The sequence below is a fragment of the Triticum aestivum genome, chromosome 5B (assembly GCF_018294505.1).
Source record: "Triticum aestivum cultivar Chinese Spring chromosome 5B, IWGSC CS RefSeq v2.1, whole genome shotgun sequence".
Taxonomy (NCBI): Eukaryota; Viridiplantae; Streptophyta; class Magnoliopsida; order Poales; family Poaceae; genus Triticum; species Triticum aestivum.
Genome location: NC_057807.1, coordinates 478,681,399 through 478,705,855, shown reverse-complemented (window position 1 = coordinate 478,705,855; position 24,457 = coordinate 478,681,399). Strand labels below are relative to the sequence as shown.

Below are 24,457 nucleotides of genomic sequence, written 5' to 3'. Positions count from 1 at the left end.
TGAATAGAGCTATAGAATTCGATAGGGTCTGTACTCATGTATTCCCAGATCCTTGCAATTCAGACAGTAAACATCCAGTGATAGGACTTCCTGTTCACGTCCTTTAGCAGCAGGACTCCATCAATTAAATCCTGCTGATGGTAAAAAGAGAAAGTGATTACTACTGTCCATAGGGTAGTTAGAGATTAGCCACAAAGAAAAAAAAGGGCAGAGAGCTCTAAATAGTCTCTTTCTTATTTCCACAATTACATCGCGTTCAAATACAAAAAGGAAATAAGCCAGAATATTTATCCATTGCTCAGTGTCAAGAGAAAGCACATCCAGCCATGCAATTTTTCCAGTTATAATTGTTTCTACTGGGAACAGCCTCTTGCAGAAATGTAGGGAAAGGCTGCGTACAATAGACCCGAAGTGGTCGGACCCTTCCCCAGACCCTGCGCAAGCGGGAGCTACATGCACTGGGGCTGCCCTTTATAATTGTTTCTACTGGCAAATCGTCTAGTTTATTGATGCCTAGGAATAACATATTAAATAAGGCAGCTCAGCTCATGCCTAACGGAGATCCAAGTTTTAGTAAAGCAGAAGAATTCATGTTCTCCAAAAATCTCTTGCACAAATTAGCACAGATCAAGGAAGGTCACCAAGAAAAACAACAATCTAAAAATTAGCAGAGGAAGAAACAACACTGGAATAATGCTTTGAAAAGCTTGATTTGGTGTGAGCACAAACTGTGAGAAAAATCCAATGTGTATGTTTAGTCCGTGTGTCAATTTCACAAAAGCGCAAGACCTAAGTTACTGCTGCCCAGCATAGTCCATATAAAATAGTCAGTCCACCAGCAGCGGAGGCTACAAACCTCTTCTACTCTCGCATAACTACTTCAGAGTCTGAACGTACGATAGAGTTCATAACTGAATCAAGGGGAAGAAATGAGATGTTATTTTTTAAATGAGATGACATTTTCTAATCTAACTGAACGTATTGTAAGTACATGAGTTCCTGACATGGCAGTCTCACCAACAACAGTTTGAAGTTAAAGTGAAATTGCACAAACTTTGTTTAAGCCACCACACCCACCGCTTTTCATCTTAGGTGTCCTCGAAAAAATCATAAACACATCACACTAATCAGTCTATATACATGACTTTACTCGATTATTAGAATCACTATGTGTTCCCGACTCATATATGTAACAAAATCTAAGTGTTGGCCATAGTAACAATAGTATATCTGGCAGTGCTTAGGTGTCATGAATCACAATAAGGGATTTGTGTCTCTCTTCTCTTGTTCCTACAGCTCTATTACCAAAAATTAAGAAGCACGCGAAATCAATCCAATTCAAATTCCTCAGAGAACAATGAGAAGCACACTGCATGTCTGCTAATGCTTAGCTGAATTGATAGAAAAGGTAATATGTAATCACCTGGCTGCTAGAGCATATAGAAGATAAGCATGGACGATGGAGAACTGACACCACGGACGCCTCTTGTACATCAGCGACTGCACTATCACATACAATGCCTGCGACTACCATAGAACATCAGTCCGCCATTGAGAAGATGAGCTCAGCCGGCAGATCACCGAATCGACGGGCACATCAACCCCACCATCGACTGGATGGGCACACCCATCTACAACAGAGACCAAAGGAAAAGCAAGAGCATGATTACTAAGTTGGAAAGAAAGGAAGAACAAAACACAAATCAAGAAAATAAAGTAGGAGATCATCACCACATATAGGACGCATCTGACGACGAATTCCCTGCCACCGCACCTCCTTTCCTCTCCCTCCTCTCCTCCTTCTCTCTCTCTCTTATCTTCTCTCTCTCTCTCTCTCTCTCCTGCAGATCAAATCGAGAGAGAAAGGAGAGGAGAGAGGAGGCGGGCGGCGGCAGGAGAAGAGGCGGCGGCGGGGGTCACGGACTAGGTCTTTTTCTCTCCCTTCCCGCTCTCGCTTCTCCTTTTTCTTTTCTTCGCAGCTGCCCGCTCGCTCTCTGCCTCTTCGCAGCTGCCCGCTTGCTCTCTGCCCGCTCGATGCACTATTCATAGAGGCATGGAAAAATCTAATGACATCATCTATGAACAATTTGTTTTTCCTCCCTGATGAAGACGTGAAATATATAAGTAATGAACTCTAATAATTAACCGACATATTTTAGTAAATTAACATACTTCTCAAGGAAGAGTGTTGCCATTGCAATTATAAGTGATGTTAAAAAGATTCACTCAAATTTCGTTAGCGAGAGAGTGGGCATATATTAATTAGTAACTTAAACTGTTTTGACAAGAAAAAATGTATCTTAATACGGCAGTCTTAACACTTGAGCCCGTCTGTAAAAGGTTACATAGATGTCTTGCAGGGCTGGAGGTAAACCCCTTCAGTTACAACAATTGTAAAAAGATGCCAACTATGTTGGTCACTGGCAATACATTATGCTGCAAAGAAATCATTCACATGAACTGTTTTATTGCTATAACAAATATACTATGAGATTAATTACTCTGTTCAACAAACCAGAGATAGGCATACTCTGAGATTAATTACTTAGTTCACCAAACAAAAGAGATGTAATGCAACAGAATGCCGTTTAAGTGGGAAGATAACCTGAATAGCCTCAAATGCTGTAGACAAAGAACCAAATGGATTGTCAAGGGCATAAACAATAGCATTGAGCAAGGGAGTTAATCCATCCTCTACCACCGAAGCCTCCAATTGTTGAACAGAAATGCACCAGACTGCAAGATTACAAATAGCCTGTAATAACAAATAAACACACATTCTCCACAGTAACACTGAACAAAAGAAGAGCCTGAAAACAAAAAATGGTGAGCAGAACAAACCTTCATCTTGGTGGTCATGATCAGCCGAACCAAAGTAGCCAATATCGATTGAGCCAACCGTCCTGCAGCGTAAGAAAAATAAATATTATAATCCCTTCAAACCAACAGGTAATTTGATGGGTTTTTTTTAGATGAAAGGCTCGGCACCCTGCTGTATACAATTCATGATTCAAGGGCATGTCTGAGCAACTGAGCACATTAATCGGTTCAGAGGGTAATCAAAAAACAAGAGATAACAATGGATAGTGATTTAGAATAGCAAAAGGGACAGGCTCTTTAATTGTAGAAAATCATGAACTATCAAAACAAAAAATTATCAGCTCCAACTTCTAGCATGTGTACGCAGGGTACCTGCCATGAAATGAAATTTTTCTACGTTTTCCTAAGAAAATGTAAACTACCAGCTCTCATTGAAAGGCCAATGTGTGAGGATGAAACTGCTAGATGATAGGAAAATGGATCTGAGAGAATGGTTTATTAACCATATAGTATCAGTGGAAGACTGGAAGGTAAACCTACAGCCGTGCAAGGCATGGACTGACAGAAGACAGATTGTGAGAACAACATGGTGGTCGCCCACATTCCATCAAGATTTTCTTGACTGGGCCTAAGCCTAACTAGGCACAGACATAAACTGCACATTTAGTTGACGAGATAGGGGCTACTACCTGAGATGGTGGAGATGAGTACGGGGTGATATAGCGCGAAGCCGAGCCACTTGAGGGCGTACGCGGCGACGGCCTCGTCATCTTCAGCGGCGTCGCGGAGGAGGAGGCGCGCCAGCCCGCCAGCTGGCGCGGCTACTGCTTCCCTCCTCCTGCCGAGTCCGGATCGAGGTCGCGGTCCTCGGCTCGAGCTCCTCCTGCCAAGGACGGGTCGACGCCGACGGGCACCGGCGGAGCACGGGGCGCGGCTGCTGCTCCCCTCCTCCTGTCGTCCTACTCGAGGGCGAGCTCCTCCTGCCGAGTCTCGAGGTGCCGAGGCCGGATCGAGGCCGACGGGCGCCGGTAGAGCACGGGCCGGCCGAGGCGGCGGCGGCGGCACGAGAGGAGGCGGTTGCGGGGGCGCGGGCGGTCTGGTTGCTTTTGCTCTTTTCTCTCGCTGCCGCTTTCCCTTTTCTTTTCGGGGGATTTGATTTTTTGCCACAGTTTCTTTGGACTTTGATAATTTGCCATCCTTTATTTTGTAATTGATCTGATGACACTCTTTTGTTTGGACTTTGATCTTTTGCCACTTTTCAAAGTAAAAACAAACTTTGGAAATAATAGACAACATAACAAAATAGAGGACTATTATGCCCTTGTACTTGTTTGACCCAAACATAACACACGGGAAGGATGAACTCGTGCTGCACTCCTCTCCTGCACCTTCCTGCTGCTCCTCACCGGCCCTTGCTGCTCCTAGCCTGCCCTTCCTTCCCTGCTGCCGCCGCCCCCTCTTGCTCCCATCCTGCACCTTCTACCCCACGCCCACACACAAGCAGCAGCGGAGGCAGCACAAGCAGCGGCGGTGGCACACAAGCAGCGGCGCCGGCGTTACCCCTGCAGCGGCGCACAAGCAGTGGTGGCGGCGCAATCCCCGCGGTGGCACACAAGCAGCGGCGGGGGCGGCGCCCGGGCCCGGATCGCGTAATCCTAGGGGATGGGAGAGAGGGGCGAGAGAGAGAGAGGGCCTCACCTTCTTGGGATGGATCCAGCCGCCGGCATTGAGGACCACCAAGTGCGAGTCTCCGCCACCGTCGAGAAGCACTAACCGCAACTCGCCGTCGCTGCCGTCTTCGTGAGTTGTTGCGGGCGAAGGGGAACGAGGGCGAGGGACTGGAGACGCCCCAGTTCCTGGTCGGTCAATCCAGAGAGAGGGGTATGTTGGACATTTGTTGCAGGACCCACCTGACAGAGGGCAAAATAGCAAAGTCCAAACAAAAGAGTCTCATCAGATCAATTACAAAGTAAAGGGTGGTAAATTATCGAAGTCCAAAGAAAGTGGTGGCAAAAAAAATCAAATCCCCCTTTCTTTTCTCTCGTGCCCGCTCGCCCAGGCCGCCCGCTCGCTGCTCTCTCTGAGTCGCGCACCCACAAGACCGATAGATGGGCCCGCCGCGGCTGAAGCGGAGGTGCCGCCACTGGATGCAAATGAGGAAAGTAAAAAAAATGCCCTGCCTGTTTTGAATCGAAAGTGATTTATCTCTTGATCGATGGTTACAGGCCCCTTTTATATGTCCCGAAGAGACACGATGATCCCTCAAGTGGGCGTCGGTTCTGGGAGAGTGAAGGGAGGCATTGGTTGCAGGACAAACCGCAACGACGGTTTTGGGCAAGGGGAGATTTTCCCTTAATTACAGAATTATTTTTAACACTCCCCCTAATCTACGCTTGACCATGTAGAATCATCTTCACGATTGTCCGGGAAGCTCTATCATCTCAAAAGATTCTCCTTCAAAAGTTCTTCATAAAATCTTTGATGAGATCCTGAAACATATACTCACAAGAAAGATAGCATAATGTGATGTCATTAAAATAAGGATATCTCAAGAAGGGACTCCCCCTGACACCTGCAAGTCCCTAAGTCTTCGCATACCAATTCCATGAACACATTTCTGGAATGTAGGATTTGGTAGAGACTTGGTAAATAAATCAGCAAGGTTGTCGCATGATTTGACTTGCAGAATGCTTATTTCCCCGCTTTTCTGAAGATTATGAGGGGAAAACCATTTAGGAGAAATATGCTTGGTGATATTACTCTTGATGTATCATGTTTGCATCTGCGCAACACAGGCCGCATTATCCTCATAGATAATGGTAGGTGATTCTATCAAACCAATTCCACATGACTGTTGTATGTGGTTTATCATTCTGCGAAGCCATACACATTCACATGTTGCTTCAAATAATGAAATTATTTCAGAATGATTGGTAGATGTTGCCACCAGAGTCTGTTTCGAAGACTTCCATGAAGCAGTGCCACCATGTAGGAACACGAAGCCGGTCTGAGATCTGGCATTATGGGGATCAGACAAATAGCAGGCATCTGCATATCCAATCATATCAGAGTCCTGATTTTTCTGGGACTGGAAAAATAAACCAAGATCCTTTGTGCCTTGGAGATATTGAAAGACATTCTTCACTCCAGACCAATGACGTTCGGTGGGAGCTGCGCAATGTCTAGCAAGTAGATTCACTGCAAATGCAATATCAGGTCTTGTGCAATTTGCAAGATACATAAGCGCTCCAACGGCACTGTGGTATGGAACTTGAGGTCCCTGATACGTCTCCAACGTATCTATAATTTTTGATTGTTCCATGCTATTATATTACCCTTTTTGGATGTTTATGGGCTTTATTTTACACATTTATATCAATTTTGGGACTAACCTACTAACTGGAGGCCCAGCCCGTATTGCTGTTTTTTTGCCTATTTCAGTGTTTCGAAGAAAAGGAATATCAAACGGAGTCCAAACGGACTGAAACCTTTGGGAGCGTGATTTTTGGAACGAACGTGATCCATAGGACTTGGAGTGCAAGTCAAGAAGCAGCCGAGGCGGCCACGAGGGTGGAGGGCGCGCCCACCCCTACAGGGCGCGCCCCCCTATCTCGTGGGCCCCTCGGGCGGCCACCGACCTACTTCTTCCTCCTATATATACCCATGTACCCCGAAAACATCCAGGGAGCCAACGAAAACCTAATTCCACTGCCGTAGCCTTCTGTATCCACGAGATCCCATCTTGGAGCCTTCACCGGCGCTTCGCCGGAGGGGGAATCGACCACGGAGGGCTTCTACATCAACACCATAGCCCCTCCGATGAGTTGTGAGTAGTTTACCACAGACCTTCGGGTCCATAGTTATTAGCTAGATGGCTTCTTCTCTCTTTTTGGATCTCAATACCATGTTCTCCTCGATCTTCTTGGAGATCTATTCAATGTACTCTTTTTGCGGTGTGTTTGTCGAGATCCGATGAATTGTGGGTTTATGATCAAGTTTATCTATGAGAAATATTTGAATCTCCTCTGAATTCTTTTATGTATGATTGAGTTATCTTTGCAAGTCTCTTCGAATTATCAGTTTTGTTTGGCCTACTAGATTGATCTTTCTTGCAACGGGAGAAGTGCTTAGCTTTGGGTTCAATCTTGCGGTGTCCTTACCCAATGACAATAGGGGTTGCAAGGCATGTATTGTATTGTTGTCATCGAGGATAAAAAGATGGGGTTTATATCATATTGCATGAGTTTATCCCTCTACATCATGTCATCTTTCTTAATGCGTTACTCTGTTCTTATTAACTTAATACTCTAGATGCATGCTGGATAGCGGTCGATGTGTGGAGTAATAGTAGTAGATGCAGGCAGGAGTCGGTCTACTTGTCACGGACGTGATGCCTATATACATGATCATGCCTAGATAATCTCATAATTATTCGCTTTTCTATCAATTGATCGACAGTAATTTGTTCACCCACCATAATACTTATGCTATCTTGAGAGAAGCCACCAGTGAAACCTATGGCCCCCGGGTCTATCTTTTATCATATAAGCTTTCAATCTACTTTTTTTGCATCTTTACTTTTCCAATCTATATTATAAAATACCAAAAATATATTTATCTTATCATACTATCTCTACCAGATCACACTTTCGCAAGTGGCCGTGAAGGGATTGACAACCCCTTTATTGCGTTGGTTGCGAGTTCTTTGTTTGTTTGTGTAGGTGCGTGGGTGTAACGCCCCGAATTCGATGCACCAGGTGTCTGCCAGTTATTCGCCGTCATTGCCATGTCATTTACTTGCGTGTTACATGTTATCATGTCATCATGTGCATCTCACTTTGCATTCGTGTTCGTCTCATGCATCCGAGCACTTTCCCCATTGTCCGTTTTGCAACCCGACACTCCTATGTCCTCCGGCGCTCCCCTCTTGTCTCTTGTTGTGAGTGGGTTTTAAACATTCTCGGAATCGACCGAGATTTGCCAAGCGGCCTTGGTACACCACCGGTAGACCGCCTGTCAAGTTTCATGCCATTTGGAGTCCGTTTGATACTCCAACGGTTAACCGGGGTGCCGTAAAAGCCTCTTTTGTTGCAGCCCAACACCCCTTCATAACAGCCCATGAGCCCATCCAAACCCCCTCCATGCTCTCGGTCGTTCGATCACGATTGTGTGGGCGAAAACCGCACCTCATTTGGACTCCCCTAGCTCCCTCTACCTATAAAAACGTCTTCCCCTCTCCATTTGCGGATCAAACCACCCCAAACCCTAGCTCCGCTCCCCTCTACGCCGCCGGACATGTCCGGATTGCGCCAGACGCATCTCCGCCGCTGCCCGCAGCCAATGGCATGCCGCCACGTGGCAGTCGGCCCCCGCGGGCCCATCTCCGTCGCCGCCGCCCGCGGCCTCATCCCCGCCGCCGGCGCGCCTCCGCCTCACCGGCGTCGTGCTCCGCCGCCGGCCCGACGCCGCGCCTCACCCCGTGCTCCGCCGCCGCCTCCGCGCCCCGTCTCCTGCCGGCCCCTGCCGGAGCGCCGCGACCCCGCGCCTCGCCTCCCTACCGGCGCCGCCTCGGCTCCCTGCTGGATTCGCCGCCCCGCCGCCTGCTCGCCGGCCTCCGGCAACCTCGCCCCGCCGCCGCTTCTCGCTGCCCCGGCCAGATCCGGCCGGCCCCGAACCCCTAGCGCCGCCCCCGCGCCGTCCGGCCACACCCCGCCTCCCTCCGTCGCCGAGCTCGCGGACGCGCAGCTCCGGCCATGGCCTCCTCCAGCCCGCGCCCGGACCCCGCCGACCCTGGATCCGTCCATCCACAGAACCAAACTGCCTTCCAATCCCGGATCTCGTCGTCCCCGCACGTCCCCGTCCACGTTACCCCGAGGTTATTTTTGACCAAGTCCCTGAGTTTTTCATATTGTGTGTGCATCTTCATCATTTGATAACTTCATGCATATAGCTCTGTTTTGCGTGAATAATATATCAAAATGTTTATTGTGAGATGCTATTCATTTCGTTCCATTTTGCCATGCTTGTTTGAGTTCATCTTGATACCCAAATCATCGCTGCAAGAGTGCTATATGATGTTAACTGTTGTCTGTTAACAAAACTTGGTGATTTGTCTTTTTCATTGCATTTTGTGTGTGCATCTTATGAGCTTGATGTCTACATGAGTTTTGAGATACATCATGCCATCTTTACAGTGGTTCAATCCATGTATTTTTGTGAGTCTTGTAGTGAGTGCATCGAGCTCGTGAAGTAGGGTACTTGCTGTTACTGTTTTGCTAGGCTGAATCTGCTATATCATGATGTTATATAAACCTGCTTCTACAAGTCATTCTATGCATAATCTGGAGATGTTCACTAAGGATGTTTTGTTATACATGTGATGCTCTATCCATCCATGCCCATGATTGCATTTATAGCCTGCTGTAGATTGTTGTAATATTGCTCTCAAATTGCTAAATAATGTTGCTGTCAGCCTGTTAACTTTAAGTTCAGTTTTGACATGTTTTTTGCTAGTGATCCATGCACCCTATGAACTTTCTCTTGCCATGCTTAGCTTCATAAACATGTATTCTTACTGTTGGTCACCTTGTCATGCCATGTATTGCTCTATGGTGTGTTGTACAAGCTCACCAACATGCCTACTAATCGTTGTTCCTGCCATGTCTAAATCTGTCATATCATTTGCCATGTTTGAATGGATGCCACCATGTTTTCTGTTGATCTTTGGAATTAGTTCAGTAAGGGAGTTTTGTTCTTTGTCGTTAGTATTAGCATGCCATGGCTTTGTTTGCCGTGATAAGTTCCTGTAACATGTTGTTTGATAGCTCTAAACATTTTAACCTGATGTTATTTCTGCTAAGTCTGAAACTGTTATTATTTGCAATCTTGCCATGTCCTTTTGAGCATGTTCTAGTGATTTCTGGAGATAGCTCAGTGTTCATGTTTTGTCATGCGTTACCTGTACATCATGCCCATGCCTTTTTTTCACGTTGAGATGTTGTAGCATATTGTTTTGATGCTTGCTAGATGCCTGGTTGCTGTTTTGGACAGCTTGTCCTTCAAATTTGTAGAGTATGTGTTGAACCGTTGCTCCGTTTTGAGTGTGTTCTATATGAAACTTGCTTAGTTTTGCATGTAGATTCATCTTATCATGTTTCATCCTTGTTTCGAGGTGTTTGCTTGATGTTTGGATGCATTTTGCATCAATGCCATGTTTAACTTGTTTTGCTCATATCTTCTAGGCCATAGCTCCGAACTAAATGAACTTTATATGTAACTTGACTAGAATTTCATGTAGATTGTCATGGTGCATTTTAACTTGCGATTTAACCACTTGAACATAAGGTTTATTCAGTTCTGGACCAATTTCTAAATTTGCATATGAGGACTTACCGGAATTGTTATATGTTGTTTCCGGCCTCATTTAACCTTGCTTTGATGTGTTGTTCTTGAATGCATCATCTCTTGCCATGAGTAGCTTCATGTAGCCTTTGTCATGCATCATACTTGGTTGAGCATCATGTCATGTCCATGTGTTGTGTGTTTACCTTGTTGTTTGCTTCTTTCCGGTTGTGCTCCTTCTCGTTAGTTCCTGTTTCGTTGCGATCGTGAGGATTCGTTCGTCTACGCTTGGTTCGTCTTCGTGGCTTCATCTTCTTCATGGACTCGTTCTTCTTCCTAGCGGGATTTTAGGCAAGATGACCGTCACCTTGGATCTCACTACTATCATTGCTATGCTAGTTGCTTCGTTCTATCGCTTTGCTGCGCTACCTATCACTTGTTCTTCAAGCCTCCCCGAATTGCCATGTCAGCCTCTAACCTTTTTACCTTTCCTAGCAAACCGTTGCTTGGCCATGTTACCGCTTTGCTCAGCCCCTCTTATAGCATTGTTAGTTGCAGGTGAAGTTGAAGATTGCTCCATGGTGGACAGGAATATGTTGGGATATCACAATATCTCTTATATTATTAATGCCTCTATATATTTGGTAAAGGGTGGAAGGCTCGGCCTTATGCCTGGTGTTTTGTTCCACTCTTGCCGCCCTAGTTTTCGTTATATCGGTATTATGTTCCCGGATTTTGCGTTCCTTACGCGGTTGGGTGATTTATGGGACCCCCTTGACAGTTCGCTTTGAATAAAACTCCTCCAGCAAGGCCCAACCTTGGTTTTACCATTTTCCTCACCACCACCTATACTTTTACCTTAGGAGTCGCGCTCCCGAGGGTCATCTTTGTTTTAGCCCCCCCTGGGCCAGTGCTTCTCTAAGTGCTGGTCCGAACCGAGCAGCCTGCAAGGCCACCTCAGGGAAACTTGAGGGCTGGTTTTACTCGTACCTTGACTTATCCGGTGTTGCCCTGAGAATGAGATATGTGTAGCTCCTATCGGGATTGTCGGCACATCAGGGGGCTTTGCTAGTCTTGTTTTACCATTATCGAAATGTCTTGTAAACCGGGATTCCGAGACTGATCGGGTCTTCCTGGGAGAAGGAATATCCTTCGTTGACCGTGAGAGCTTGTGATGGGCTAAGTTAGGACACCCCTGCAGGGTATAAACTTTCGAGAGCCGTGCCCGCGATTATGTGGCAGATGGGAATTTGTTAATGTCCAGTTGTAGATAACTTGACACCAGATCCAAAATAAAATGTATCAACCGTGTGTGTAGCCGTGATGGTCTCTTTTCGGCAGAGTCCGAGAAGTGAACACGGTTTTGGGTTATGTTTGACGTAAGTAGGAGTTCAGGATCACCTCTTGATCATTGCTAGCTTCACGACCGTTCCATTTGCTCTCTTCTCGCTCTTATTTGTGTATGTTAGCCACCATATATGCTTGGTCACTGCTGCAACCTCACCACTTTACCCCCTTCCTTACCCATTAATCTTTGCTAGTCTTGATACCCATGGTAATGGGATTGCCGAGTCCTCGTGGCTCACAGATTACTACAACAACAGTTGCAGGTACAGGTTTGCGATGGTCATGACGCGAGAGCGATGCTTGCTTGTTTTGTAGTTCTTCTTCTGCTTCTTCTTCGGTCAGGGGATAGGTTCCAGGTCGGCAGCCTGGGCTAGCAGGGTGGATGTCATTTGAGTTTTTGTTTGTGTTTCATCCGTAGTTGGATGGTGCTCTCATGTAAGATGATGTTGTATTCGTGTGGCATTGTATGCCCTTTTGTATGTATCCCCATCTATTATGTAATGTTGATGTAATGATATCCACCTTGCAAAAGCGTGTCAATATGCGGTTCTATCCTTGGTGGGACCTTCGAGTCTCTTTAGGATAGTATCGCATATTGGGTGTGACAAGTTGGTATCAGAGCCTTGACCGATCATAGGAGCCCCCTTGATTGATCGTGTAGTTTGGCCGTTGTTGAGTTTAGAAGAAAACTGATTTCAGAGTCTAGTTATATCGGAGAGTAGGAATTCTTTTTACTCCTCAGCCCCTTCGTCGCTCTGGTGAGGAATCTTGACGTAGGTGTTTTGAATTACTCCTCTTCCTTTTCAAATTTTCTTTAGGATCATGAGGTTGGTTTTCCGATCGTTGGTTCTCAGCTCTTTTTATCCGGTGCATTTCTCGTCAAGTTGACTCGAGCCTCTCCATCTTTGCCAAGTTCAATTCTCAGTTGTTTTCTTTTCCCACCCGCCCTCCCCTTTTACTCCTCGGAGCCGGAGTCCGTAATCGAGTTTCCACCCTACTCGTGCGAAGCATTTGCATTCTTTCAACTAGTGTTTTCTCTTCAAGTTATTCGTCGATTTCCCCTTCCAAGTTGCCTTTGTTTTTCCCGCCCTCCCACCCTCTTCTTAACGGAGCCTGAGTCTCTTTCGAGCATTAATGTCATTCGTGTGGAGCCTCTTCAGTCTTTCGTCAATTGTTCCAACCGGTGAATTCTCTTTTGTATCACATTCTTCATCTCTTTTCCGGTGGACTCAATTCAAGTTTTTCGGTTGATCATATTCAAGTTTTTCGGTTGATCATATTCTTTTCCTTGGATCAAGTGTTTTCCCTGCTCGTTCGTCTCTCGCCAGTTTATCCTTTCGGAGTGTTCAACACATCTCAGAAGATTCATTTGTGTTCGAATTAATTCGAGGTTGTCACCTCATGCAAATATTTTAAGTGTTCCGGTGCATCATCTATCTGTTCAACATCCCTTTCCAACGGTGTTTTCTTTTTTAGTGGGCCCTAACCCATAGGTCTTTTCCTGGGATCTTACCTGGCTCTTCTAATTCTCTCAGAGCTATTCCCAATTTTCTTTTCAAAGTGTGACGTAAGAATGGATTCCATCAGTCACATGCTTTCTCCAAGATCGTTTTCAAATTCTTTTCATTGTTGGCTCAACCTCTTCGCTTTTCATTCTACCGGAGTACCTCAGTTATTTTGGTGGTGTTTCTCGTCGTCATTTGAAGATCGAAGAAGAGTTTTCCTCTAAACCTTGCTCGTTCTCTCGAGGATTCGTGGTTCTAGCTTCATGTTATCCTCGCGATTTATTCCAATTATCAGATATTCTTTCTTACCCATCCAGAGTATGTCATAAGTTGTTTTCCCGTTTCTTTTCACCGAAGGCCATCGTCCCAGAAGAATTCTTCGTCCTCACATTTCAGCTATCGTTATCCAATTATCCCGGTGCTTCATTCAAATGTTCTTTAATCAGCTCATGATCTCTTTGTCTTTTGCATCTAAATCCCCTCGAGCATATTGGTTCTTCTAATTCTTCCCGGTGATTCATTCTCTTTCGTCAGTCATTTCCGAATTCTAATGATGGTTCTTTCAGATTCTTTTTCTTTGATTATCAAATTAATTCATCGTTCTTTTCAATCCTACCGGTGGTTCATTGAAGACCTTCCTAAAGGTGGCGCTATGTCACTTCTCATCCCTTGTCAAGAAGAATAAGTAGTATGCAAAATCCATTGCTTGTCATCAATTTAATTTGATGAAGGTTAAGCATACAATAAATCTTATTCTTATTTCATCCAAGTGAGTAATCCCTTTCTTCAAAGTTTGTTCTTGATGAATAAATTCTAGTTTCAAGTGTTTGCATCTTTTCTTTTCCGGAGTTCAAAGTTTCCTCGGCCATCTCATCGGAAACTCCATCTAAATCATCGCAAGGCTCATCTTATTCTTTCATCCTTCATTCTATCTCATCATCATGTTGCATCCTTGTTTCGAGGTGTTTGCTTGATGTTTGGATGCATTTTGCATCAATGCCATGTTTAACTTGTTTTGCTCATATCTTCTAGGCCGTAGCTCCGAACTAAATGAACTTTATATGTAACTTGACTAGAATTTCGTGTAGATTGTCATGGTGCATTTTAACTTGTGGTTTAACCACTTGAACATAAGGTTTATTCAGTTTTGGACCAATTTCTAAATTTGCATATGAGGACTTACCGAAATTGTTATATGTTGTTTCCGGCCTCATTTAACCTTGCTTTGATGTGTTATTCTTGTATGCATCATCTCTTGCCATGAGTAGCTTCATGTAGCCTTTGTCATGCATCATACTTGGTTGAGCATCATGTCATGTCCATGTGTTGTGTGTTTACCTTGTTGTTTGCTTCTTTCCGGTTGTGCTCCTTCTCGTTAGTTCCTGTTTCGTTGCGACCGTGAGGATTCGTTCGTCTACGCTTGGTTCATCTTCGTGGCTTCATCTTCTTCATGGACTCGTTCTTCTTCCTAGTGGGATTTCAGGCAAGATGACCGTCACCTTGGATCTCACTACTATCATTGCTATGCTAGTTGCTTCGTTCTATCGCTTTGTTGCGCTACCTATCACTTGTTCTTCAAGCCTCCCCAAATTGCCATGTCAGCCTCTAACCTTTTCACCTTTCCTGGCAAACCGTTGCTTGGCCATGTTACCGCTTTGCTCAGCCCCTCTTATAGCGTTGTTAGTTGCAGGTGAAGTTGAAGATTGCTCCATGGTGGACAGGATTATGTTGGGATATCACAATATCTCTTATATTATTAATGCATCTATATATTTGGTAAAGGGTGGAAGGCTCGGCCTTATGCCTGGTGTTTTGTTCCACTCTTGCCGCCCTAGTTTCCGTCATATCGGTATTATGTTCCCGGATTTTGCGTTCCTTACGCGGTTGGGTGATTTTGAAGGAAATATGCCCTAGAGGCAATAATAAAGTTATTATTTATTTCCTTATATCATGATAAATGTTTATTATTCATGCTAGAATTGTATTAACCGGAAACATAATACATGTGTGAATACATAGACAAACATAGTGTCACTAGTATGCCTCTACTTGACTAGCTCGTTTATCAAAGATGGTTATGTTTCCTAGCCATGGACAAAAGAGTTGTCATTTGATTAACGGGATCACATCATTGGGAGAATGATGTGATTGACATGACCCATTCCGTTAGCCTAGCACTTGATCGTTTAGTATATTGCTATTGCTTTCTTCATGACTTATACATGTTCCTGTAACTATGAGATTATGCTACTCCCGTTTACCGGAGGAACACTTTGGGTGCTACCACACGTCACAACATAACTGGGTGATTATAAAGGAGTACTACATGTGTCTCCAAAGGTACAGGTTGGGTTGGCGTATTTCGAGATTAGGTTTTGTCACTCCGATTGTCGGAGAGGTATCTCTGGGCCCTCTCGGTAATGCACATCACTATAAGCCTTGCAAGCAATGTAGCTAATTAATGAGTTAGTTACGGAATGATGCATTACGTAACGAGTAAAGAGACTTGCCAGTAACGAGATTGAACTAGGTATTGGATACCGACGATCGAATCTCGGACAAGTAACATACCGATGACAAAAGGAACAACGTATGTTGTTATGCGGTTTGACCGATAAAGATCTTCGTAGAATATGTGGGAGCCAATATGGGCATCCAGGTCCCGCTATTGGTTATTGACCGAGAATAGTTCTAGGTCATGTCTACATAGTTCTCGAACCCGTAGGGTCCGCACGCTTAAGGTTTCGATGACAGTTATATTATGAGTTTATGAGTTTTGATGTACCGAAGGAGTTCGGAGTCCCGGATGAGATCGGGGACATGACGAGGAGTCTTGAAATGGTCGAGACGTAAACATCGATATATTGGACGACTATATTCGGAGTTCGGAAAGGTTCCGAGTGATTCGGGTATTTTCGGGGGTACTAGGGAGTTACGGGAATACGAGGAAGAAGCAATGGGCCTCATGGGCCAAGTGGTGGAAGAGAGGAGGCAGGGCGCGCGGCCCCCCTAGCCCAAACCGAATTGGACTAGGGGGCCGGGCCCCCTTTCCTCCTTTTCCTCCCTCTCCTTCCTTCTCCTTCTCCTTCCCTTCCTTCTCCTTCTCCTTCCCTTCCTTCCCCTCTCCTACTTGTACGGGATTATGCTACTTGGACTAGGAACGTGGCTGCTACATGTGTCTCCAAAGGTACAGGTTGGGCGCGCCTCCTCCCCTTGGCCGGCCCCCTCCCCCTTGCTCCTTTATATACGGGGGCAGGGGGCACCCCATGATACACAAGTTGATCTACGGATCGTTCCTTAGCCGTGTGCGGTGCCCCCCTCCACCATATTCCACCTCGGTCATATCGTCGCGGAGTTTAGGCGAAGCCCTGCGCCGGTAGAACATCATCATCGTCACCATGCCGTCGTGCTGACGGAACTCATCCCCGACGCTTTGCTGGATCAGAGTCCGGGGATCGTCATCGAGCTGAACGTGTGCTGAACTCGGAGGTGCCGTACGTTCGGTACTTGTATCGGTCGAATCGTGAAGACGTGCGACTACATCAACCGCGTTGTCATAACGCTTTCGCTTATGGTCTACGAGGGTACGTGGACAATACTCTCCCCTCTCGTTGCTATGCCATCACCATGATCTTGCGTGTGTGTAGGAAATTTTTTAAAATTACTACGTTCCCCAACAGTGGCATCCGAGCCAGGTTTTATGCGTAGATGTCATATGCACGAGTAGAACACAAGTGAGTTATGGGCGATACAAGTCATACTGCTTACCAGCATGTCATACTTTGGTTCGGCGGTATTGTGAGATGAAGCGGCCCGGACCGACATTACGCGTACGCTTACGCGAGACTGGTTTCACCGTTACGAGCACTCGTGCTTAAAGGTGGCTGGCGGGTGTCTATCTCTCTCACTTTAGCTGAATCGAGTGTGGCTACGCCCGGTCCTTGCGAAGGTTAAAACATCACTAACTTGACGAACTATCGTTGTTGTTTTGATGCATAGGCAAGAACGGTTCTTGCTAAGCCCGTAGCAGCCACGTAAAATTTGTAACAACAAAGTAGAGGATGTCTAACTTGTTTTTGCAGGGCATGTTGTGATGTGATATGGTCAATACGTGATGCTATATTTTATTGTATGAGATGATCATGTTTTGTAACCGAAGTTATCGGCAACTGGCAGGAGTCATGTGGTTGTCGCTTTTATTGTATGAAATGCAAACGCCCTGTAATTGCTTTACTTTATCACTAAGCGGTAGCGATAGTCGTAGAAGCAATAGATGGCGTAAACGACAACGATGCTACGATGGAGATCAAGGTGTCGCGCCGGTGACGATGGTGATCACGACGGTGCTTCGAAGATGGAGATCACAAGCACAAGATGATGATGGCCATATCATATCACTTATATTGATTGCATGTGATGTTTATCCTTTATGCATCTTATCTTGCTTTGATTGACAGTAGCATTTTAAGATGATCTCTCACTAATTATCAAGAAGTGTTCTCCCTGAGTATGCACTGTTGCGAAAGTTCTTCGTGCTGAGACACCACGTGATGATCGAGTGTGATAGGCTCTACGTTCAAATACAACGGGTGCAAAACAGTTGCACACGCGGAATACTCAGGTTAAACTTGACGAGCCTAGCATATACAGATATGGCCTCGGAACACGGATACCGAAAGGTCGAGCGTGAATCATATAGTAGATATTATCAACATAGTGATGTTCACCATTGAAAACTACTCCATCTCACGTGATGATCGGACATGGTTTAGTTGATTTGGATCACGTGATCACTTAGATGACTAGAGAGATGTCTGTCTAAGTGGGAGTTCTTAAGTAATATGATTAACTGAACTTAAATTTATCATGAACTTAGTCCTGGTAGTATTTTGCAAATTATGTTGTAGATCATTAGCTCGCGTTGTTGCTTTCATATGTTTATTTTGATATGTTCCTAGAGAAAACTGTGTTGAAATATGTTAGTAGCAATGATGCGGATTGGATCCGTGATCTGAGGTTTATCCTCATTGCTGCACAGAAGAATTATGTCCTTAATGCACCGCTAGGTGACAGACCTATTGCAGGAGCAGATGCAGACGTTATGAACATTTGGCTAGCTCAATATGATGACTACTTGATAGTTTAGTGCACCATGCTTAACGGCTTAGAATCGGGACTTCAAAGACGTTTTGAACGTCATGGACCATATGAGATGTTCCAGGAATTGAAGTTAATATTTCAAGCAAATACCCGAGTTGAGAGATATGAAGTCTCCAACAAGTTCTATAGCTAAAAGATGGAGGAGAATTGCTCAACTAGTGAGCATGTGCTCAGATTGTCTGGGTACTTCAATCGCTTGAATCAAGTGGGAGTTAATATTCCAAATAAGATAGTGATTGACAGAATTCTCTAGTCATCATCACTAAGTTACTAGAACTTCGTGATGAACTATAGTATGCAAGGGATGACGAAAACGATTCCTGAGCTCTTCGTGATGTTAAAATCGACGAAGGTAGAAATCAAGAAAGAGCATCAAGTGTTGATGATTGACGAGACCACTAGTTTCAAGAAAATGGCAAAGGGAAAGAAAGGGAAACTTCAAGTAGAATGGCAAACAAGTTGTCACTCCCGTGAAGAAGACCAAAGCTGGACCAAAGCCTGAAACTGAGTGCATACACTGCAAAGGAAATGGTCACTGGAAGCGGAAATGCCCTGAATATTTGGTGGATAAGAAGGATGGCAAAGTAAGCAAGGGTATATTTGATATACATGTTATTAATGTGTACCTTACTAGTGTTTATAGTAGCCCCTGAGTATTTGATACTTGTTCGGTTGCTAAGATTAGTAACTCGAAATAGGAGTTACAGAATAAACAGAGACTAGTTGATGGGGCAGTGACGATGAGTGTTGGAAGTAGTTCCAAGATTGATATGATCATCATCGCACACTCCCTATACTTTCGGGATTAGTGTTAAACCTAAATAAATGTTATTTGGCGTTTGCGTTGAGCATGAATAGGATTTGATCATGTTTATTGCAATACGGTTATTCATTTAAAGTCAGAGAATAATTGCTGTTCTGTTTACATGAATAAAACCTTCAATGGTCATACACCCAATGAAAATAGTTTATTGGATCTCGATCGTAGTGATACACATATTCATAATATTGATGCCAAAAGATGCAAAGTTAATAATGATAGTGCAACTTATTTGTGGCACTGCCGTTTGGGTCATATCGGTGTAAAGCGCATGAAGAAACTCCATAAAGATGGATTTTCGGAGTCACTTGGTTATGAATCATTTGATGCTTGCAAAGCGTGCCTTTTGGGCAAGATGACTAAAACTCCGTTCTCCGGAACAATGGAACAAGCTACTGACTTATTGGAAATAATACATACCGATGTATGCAATCCAATGAGAGTGGCAAGTATCGTTATTTTCTGACCTTCACGAGATGATTTGAGCAGATATGGGTATATCTACTTGATGAAACATATGTCTGAAATAGTTGAAAGGTTCAAAGAATTTTAGAGTGAAGTGGAAAAATCATCGTAACAAGAAAATAAAGTTTCTGCGATCTGATCGCGGAGACGAATATTTGAGTTGCGAGTTTGGTCTTCAATTAAAACAATGTGGAATAGTTTCACAGCTCACGCCACCTGGAACACCACAACGTTATGGTGTGTCCGAATGTCGTAACCGCACTTTATTGGATATGGTGCGATCTATGATGTCTCTTACTGATTTACCACTATTGTTTTGGGGTTATGCATTAGAGACAGCTGCATTCACGTTAAAAGGGCACCATCTAAATCCGTTGAGATGACACCATATGAACTGTGGTTTAGCAAGAAACCCAAGTTGTCGTTTCTTAAAGTTTGGGCTGCGATGCTTATGTGAAAAAGTTTCATCCTGATAAGCTCGAACCCAAATCAGAGAAGTGCGTCTTCATAGAATACCCAAAGGAAACTGTTGGGTACACCTTCTATCACAGATCCGAAGGCAAGATATTCGTTGCTAAAAATGGATCCTTTCTAGAGAAGGAGTTTCTCTCGAAAGAAGTGAGTGGGAGGAAAGTAGAACTTAATGAGGTAATTGTACCTGCTCCCTTATTGGAAAGTAGTTCATCACAAGAACCGGTTCCTGTGACAACTACACCAATCAGCAAGGAAGCTAATGATAATGATCATGAAACTTCAGATCAAGTTACTACCGAACCTCGTAGGTCTACCAGAGTAAGGTCCGCACCAGAGTGGTACGGTAATCCTATTCTGGAAGTCATGTTACTTGACCATGGAGAACCTACGAACTATGAGGAAGCGATGATGAGCCCAGATTCCGCGAAATGGCTTGAGGCCATGAAATCTGAGATGGGATCCATGTATGAGAACAAAGTGTGGACTTTGGTGGAGTTGCCCGATGATCGGCAAGCCATATTGTATAAATGGATCTTCAAGAGGAAGACAGATACTGATAGTAGTATTACTATCTACAAAGCTCGACTTGTCGCAAAAGGGTTTTTGACAAGTTCAAGGTGTTGACTACAATGAGATTTTCTCAACTATAGCGATGCTTAAGTCTGTCCGAATCATGTTAGCAATTGCCACATTTTATGAAATCTAGCAAATGGATGTCAAAACTGCATTCCTTAATGGTTTTCTTAATGAAGAGTTGTATATGATGCAACCAGAAGGTTTTGTCAATCCTAAAGGTACTAACAAAATGTGCAAGCTCCAGCGATCCATCTATGGACTGGTGCAAGCATCTCAGAGTTGGAATATACGCTTTGATAAGTTGATCAAAGCATATAGTATTACTAGTAAGCTTGTACGTGCAATGCACGTCCCGATTATACTTGGTCAACCATATTGGAAACTCTAAATTTCAAATTGTTTGTGAAACAACATACCTACCTCATTCAAGTGGAAGGAAACATTATAATCGTCAACCATATACCTACACATTTTTTCTTACGCGACATATCCAGTGAAAATCCATGATCAATGAAATATGGAAACTTGCTATGTAGAGCATTGGGTTGGCAAGGGACAGTGGCAGATCACATGTGGGAATTCTAACCACCTACTTAACCCTATTTTGTAGATGACCCCTCTCAATACTTATAGGTAAATTATTTGCCCGTTCATTTCAACTCTGTAGAAGCTGCCACCACCACCGCCGCCGAAGGGAGTCGAAGCAGTCGGAGGGAGCGCCAATGCCACATGGAGGTGTGTAGCCCTATCTTCTAACGCCGCGGAAAGATGCCCTAGAGTAGTTGGGCAAACCGGTCGCCGAAGCTGATGTGAGCTACGAGAGCCGCTGCCCCAGTGTGACGGCCGCGGCTCTACCCACGTGATGGTGTCCACTCGCTCGCAGAGGGATCCGCTTCACCCTACATGTTTGTTTCATAACATTCATGGGTCAATCTCTCAACACGTTATAGTTACATTGAATTTTTCAAGCTCCTCAGAGCTGGTGCAATCTTCTGAACTCGGGCCTTGGGGATCTCCTGAATTTGTATGCACTGAGTTCTTTTGATTTGTTAAAAGTGAAAATTACAGTGCATTTTGCTGGAGTCTTTTCACATCTTTGGTTTGGAGTTAAACATAAAGATAGAGAGGAAGCTAAATCATTCATCTTGCAAAGGGATGATTCAGACAAATTAAACTACCCTTAGTGTAAGAGGAATAAAGGGGAGATGATTGACGCAATGCGGCAGATGATATTACCGAGCCTTTAGGGCGAGTACATATTGAGTACAAGATTTGAAGGGAAAGACGCCTCCTAGAGATAAGATGGAAACAATTCATATCTAATCCTGTACAATCTTTAACTAACAAATACTCACTCCGTCCCATAATATAAGAACGTTTTTCACACTATACCAATGTCAAAAACGCTGTTATATTATGGGACGGAGGAGTATATCCCTAACAGTTAGTTTGATAAAATAAGCTTTGACAACATACTAAAGTTCTTTTAGATTGAAAGTTTAACAGCACCACGTGTCTCTCCCAAGAGAATCTTGAAGCTCTAGGCAAGATTTCAAAGTTAAGGTTTCAACTAATAATAATCAAAATGTATATGTTGGAAGCACAAGAAATTCACACATGTTTATAATTACATCAAGATTTCACTTAAATTGATAAATTACAAAGAATGTAAACTGATAAACTATGAATTTCCTTGTCTTCTTCAATAGAAAATATAACTATAGATCCAAAAATTACATACCTTTAAAGAAATAATCTTTTAAAGCCATATGAACCCAACTAAAAGAACACAATAACCGGCATAGCTTGAATATTTGCTTCGTCCAGGACAAGGCAATTTTGCAAAGGCTTCGGTGAGAGCGCTCAATATTCCCCTTATGTAAGAAAAAGAAACTTGCAACTTCATGCAGCCAACACACATATGAAATACACCCATGAGCCAATTCAAAAACAAAATTAACATGTGAATATAGTGTACATGTTAGACTGAGAATATATTTTTCAAAATAGTCACCAAACAAATCATCATCTAATGTTGACAATAAGTAAGCATCTGCAGGAGCTACCTCAGTCCCATCATGCATTTATCTATTTGGAAGGACAAGGCCAGCAGTAGTATAAGACAAAGCATGGATTGGATCTTGGGTTTTGCAAACTGAAATTTCAGCAAATATGCAGTCAGTATACATACAAGCAAGAAATCAATGAAATTGACACTTTTGATATAGAAGAATAATGGTAGATAAATAGGAACCCATTTTAACATCTCGTACCAGCCTGTTGATCGAGAAAGGATGATCTGCAGTTAGTAGAGTAGATCATGTGTTTATTTTTTATCTTTGCATATTCGTGTTAAAGAGAGAAGAACAAGAAATGATAATGCAGGTAAAAGAAATAACTTTTATTGTAGGTGACCAGAAAATAGCATTATTCTGTTCTATACTAAGAAAATACTAATCAAGCAAACAATGGTAGAACATATCCAACTATGGAGTGAAAACCTGTGAGAAAAATGTGAGTGCAAGCATTAGCCATAGGCTCCTTGTTTTTTTCACCTTTGCAAATTCAACACCATGTTCACTAATATACACCTACCAATACATGAGTTCTCTGTATCACACTTCTTACCATCATCACAACACTCAATATTGAGTATGCATAAGTGTAATTCTGAAACAACAAGAGCAAATTTTACTGGCTATGAATTGCTTCCATCATGTGAGCATGTAGCCTCGCACGAGCATGATATATGTTACTTGAACAATTGGAATGGAAGGGGGAAATATTTCAAATCAGAATCCCAAGAATGGCAATAAACAACATTACAAAGCCAGATAACCCATTTTACCTCACAAGGTACGTTCAGAAAAACATAGTTCATCATCTTGGAGTGGTGTTGTGCTATAGCACATTGGTGAACACCAAAGAAAACTGAAGCTATATCTTGCCTTTCTGAGAGTTTGTGAAGACCTATAAAAGATGACACCTCATGCTATAACTTTGAAACAAAACGGTATAAAGCACTACATGCTGACATTCGATCGAACATGTAGTGTCGACCATCATACTACTTGCTCTCTAAACTACTAAAAATCTAAGCAAAAGTATAAAGGAGCCAAAGCGACAATCAGATTTTCCTAGATTGGTTTATCCACAAATGTAACATTATATGCTTAAAAAACAGAAAAATAGAAATGCTTGTCTTTTTCGTTCCTACAGAAATGGCACTCATTTTATGACTTGTTCTCACACCAGACAAAGTCCATGTACTACCTGTTCGTGTTTCTTGAGTTATCACAAACTTTGACTACATTTTACTATAAATCATGCACACATACATGTATAGAAGAGAGCAAACCTACTTTTAGGTTTTGAACATTTGTAATAGGTGGAGTGAACCACACACTTCATAGAAGAATTGTCGCTGAAATCAGTCACATGTGTGTTGCCGCAGAGGCATTCCTAGAAACACCAAAACGACCAGCCACGCACCAAAAAGACCAGTTCAGCACCTTATATTTCCTTATGGGCATAACACAAGAATGACCATGAGTGGTGAGAAGCACAACACATTCAGCAGTAGCAGCAGCAGCAATGTGAATACCATAACAATTTACTGCTCTTCGGATCCGTATGGAATCTTCGACGCAGGAATAACTTCAATGCAAATCTTCCTAGTACAAAGACAAAACAGTAAATTATCATAATCCACCTTGAGGCTGGAAATGTAGAATTGGTTAAAGAAAATCAGGGGAATTGTAGAATCAGTGTGTGCAATCCGGATTAAGAGACGTTACCATAGGAGTAATCCAAGAGCTAATACTTAATCAGAAATAATTCCAATGCAATTATGCCAGAGTTGGAGAAATCAAAGGGCCACCATGTGAAGCACTCCAATCAAATTCCTCAGATCTTGCAACCAGTGTGTAAAAAATAGATCTACGATATA

At 43.5% G+C, this 24,457-nt stretch overlaps 1 protein-coding gene across 1 annotated transcript; it reads right to left on the bottom strand.

Moving 5' to 3' along the window:
* Window positions 1-1,976: 1,976 nt before the first annotated feature.
* On the bottom strand, window positions 1,977-4,116 carry LOC123114902 (pre-mRNA-processing factor 40 homolog B). The gene is made up of 4 exons (XM_044536273.1): window positions 3,510-4,116; window positions 2,842-2,903; window positions 2,606-2,755; window positions 1,977-2,100 (listed from the first exon to the last, which is right to left on the bottom strand). The coding sequence occupies exons 1-4, from the start codon at window positions 4,114-4,116 to the stop codon at window positions 2,077-2,079; spliced, it is 843 nt and encodes a 280-aa protein (XP_044392208.1). The 3' UTR covers window positions 1,977-2,076.
* Window positions 4,117-24,457: the final 20,341 nt, after the last annotated feature.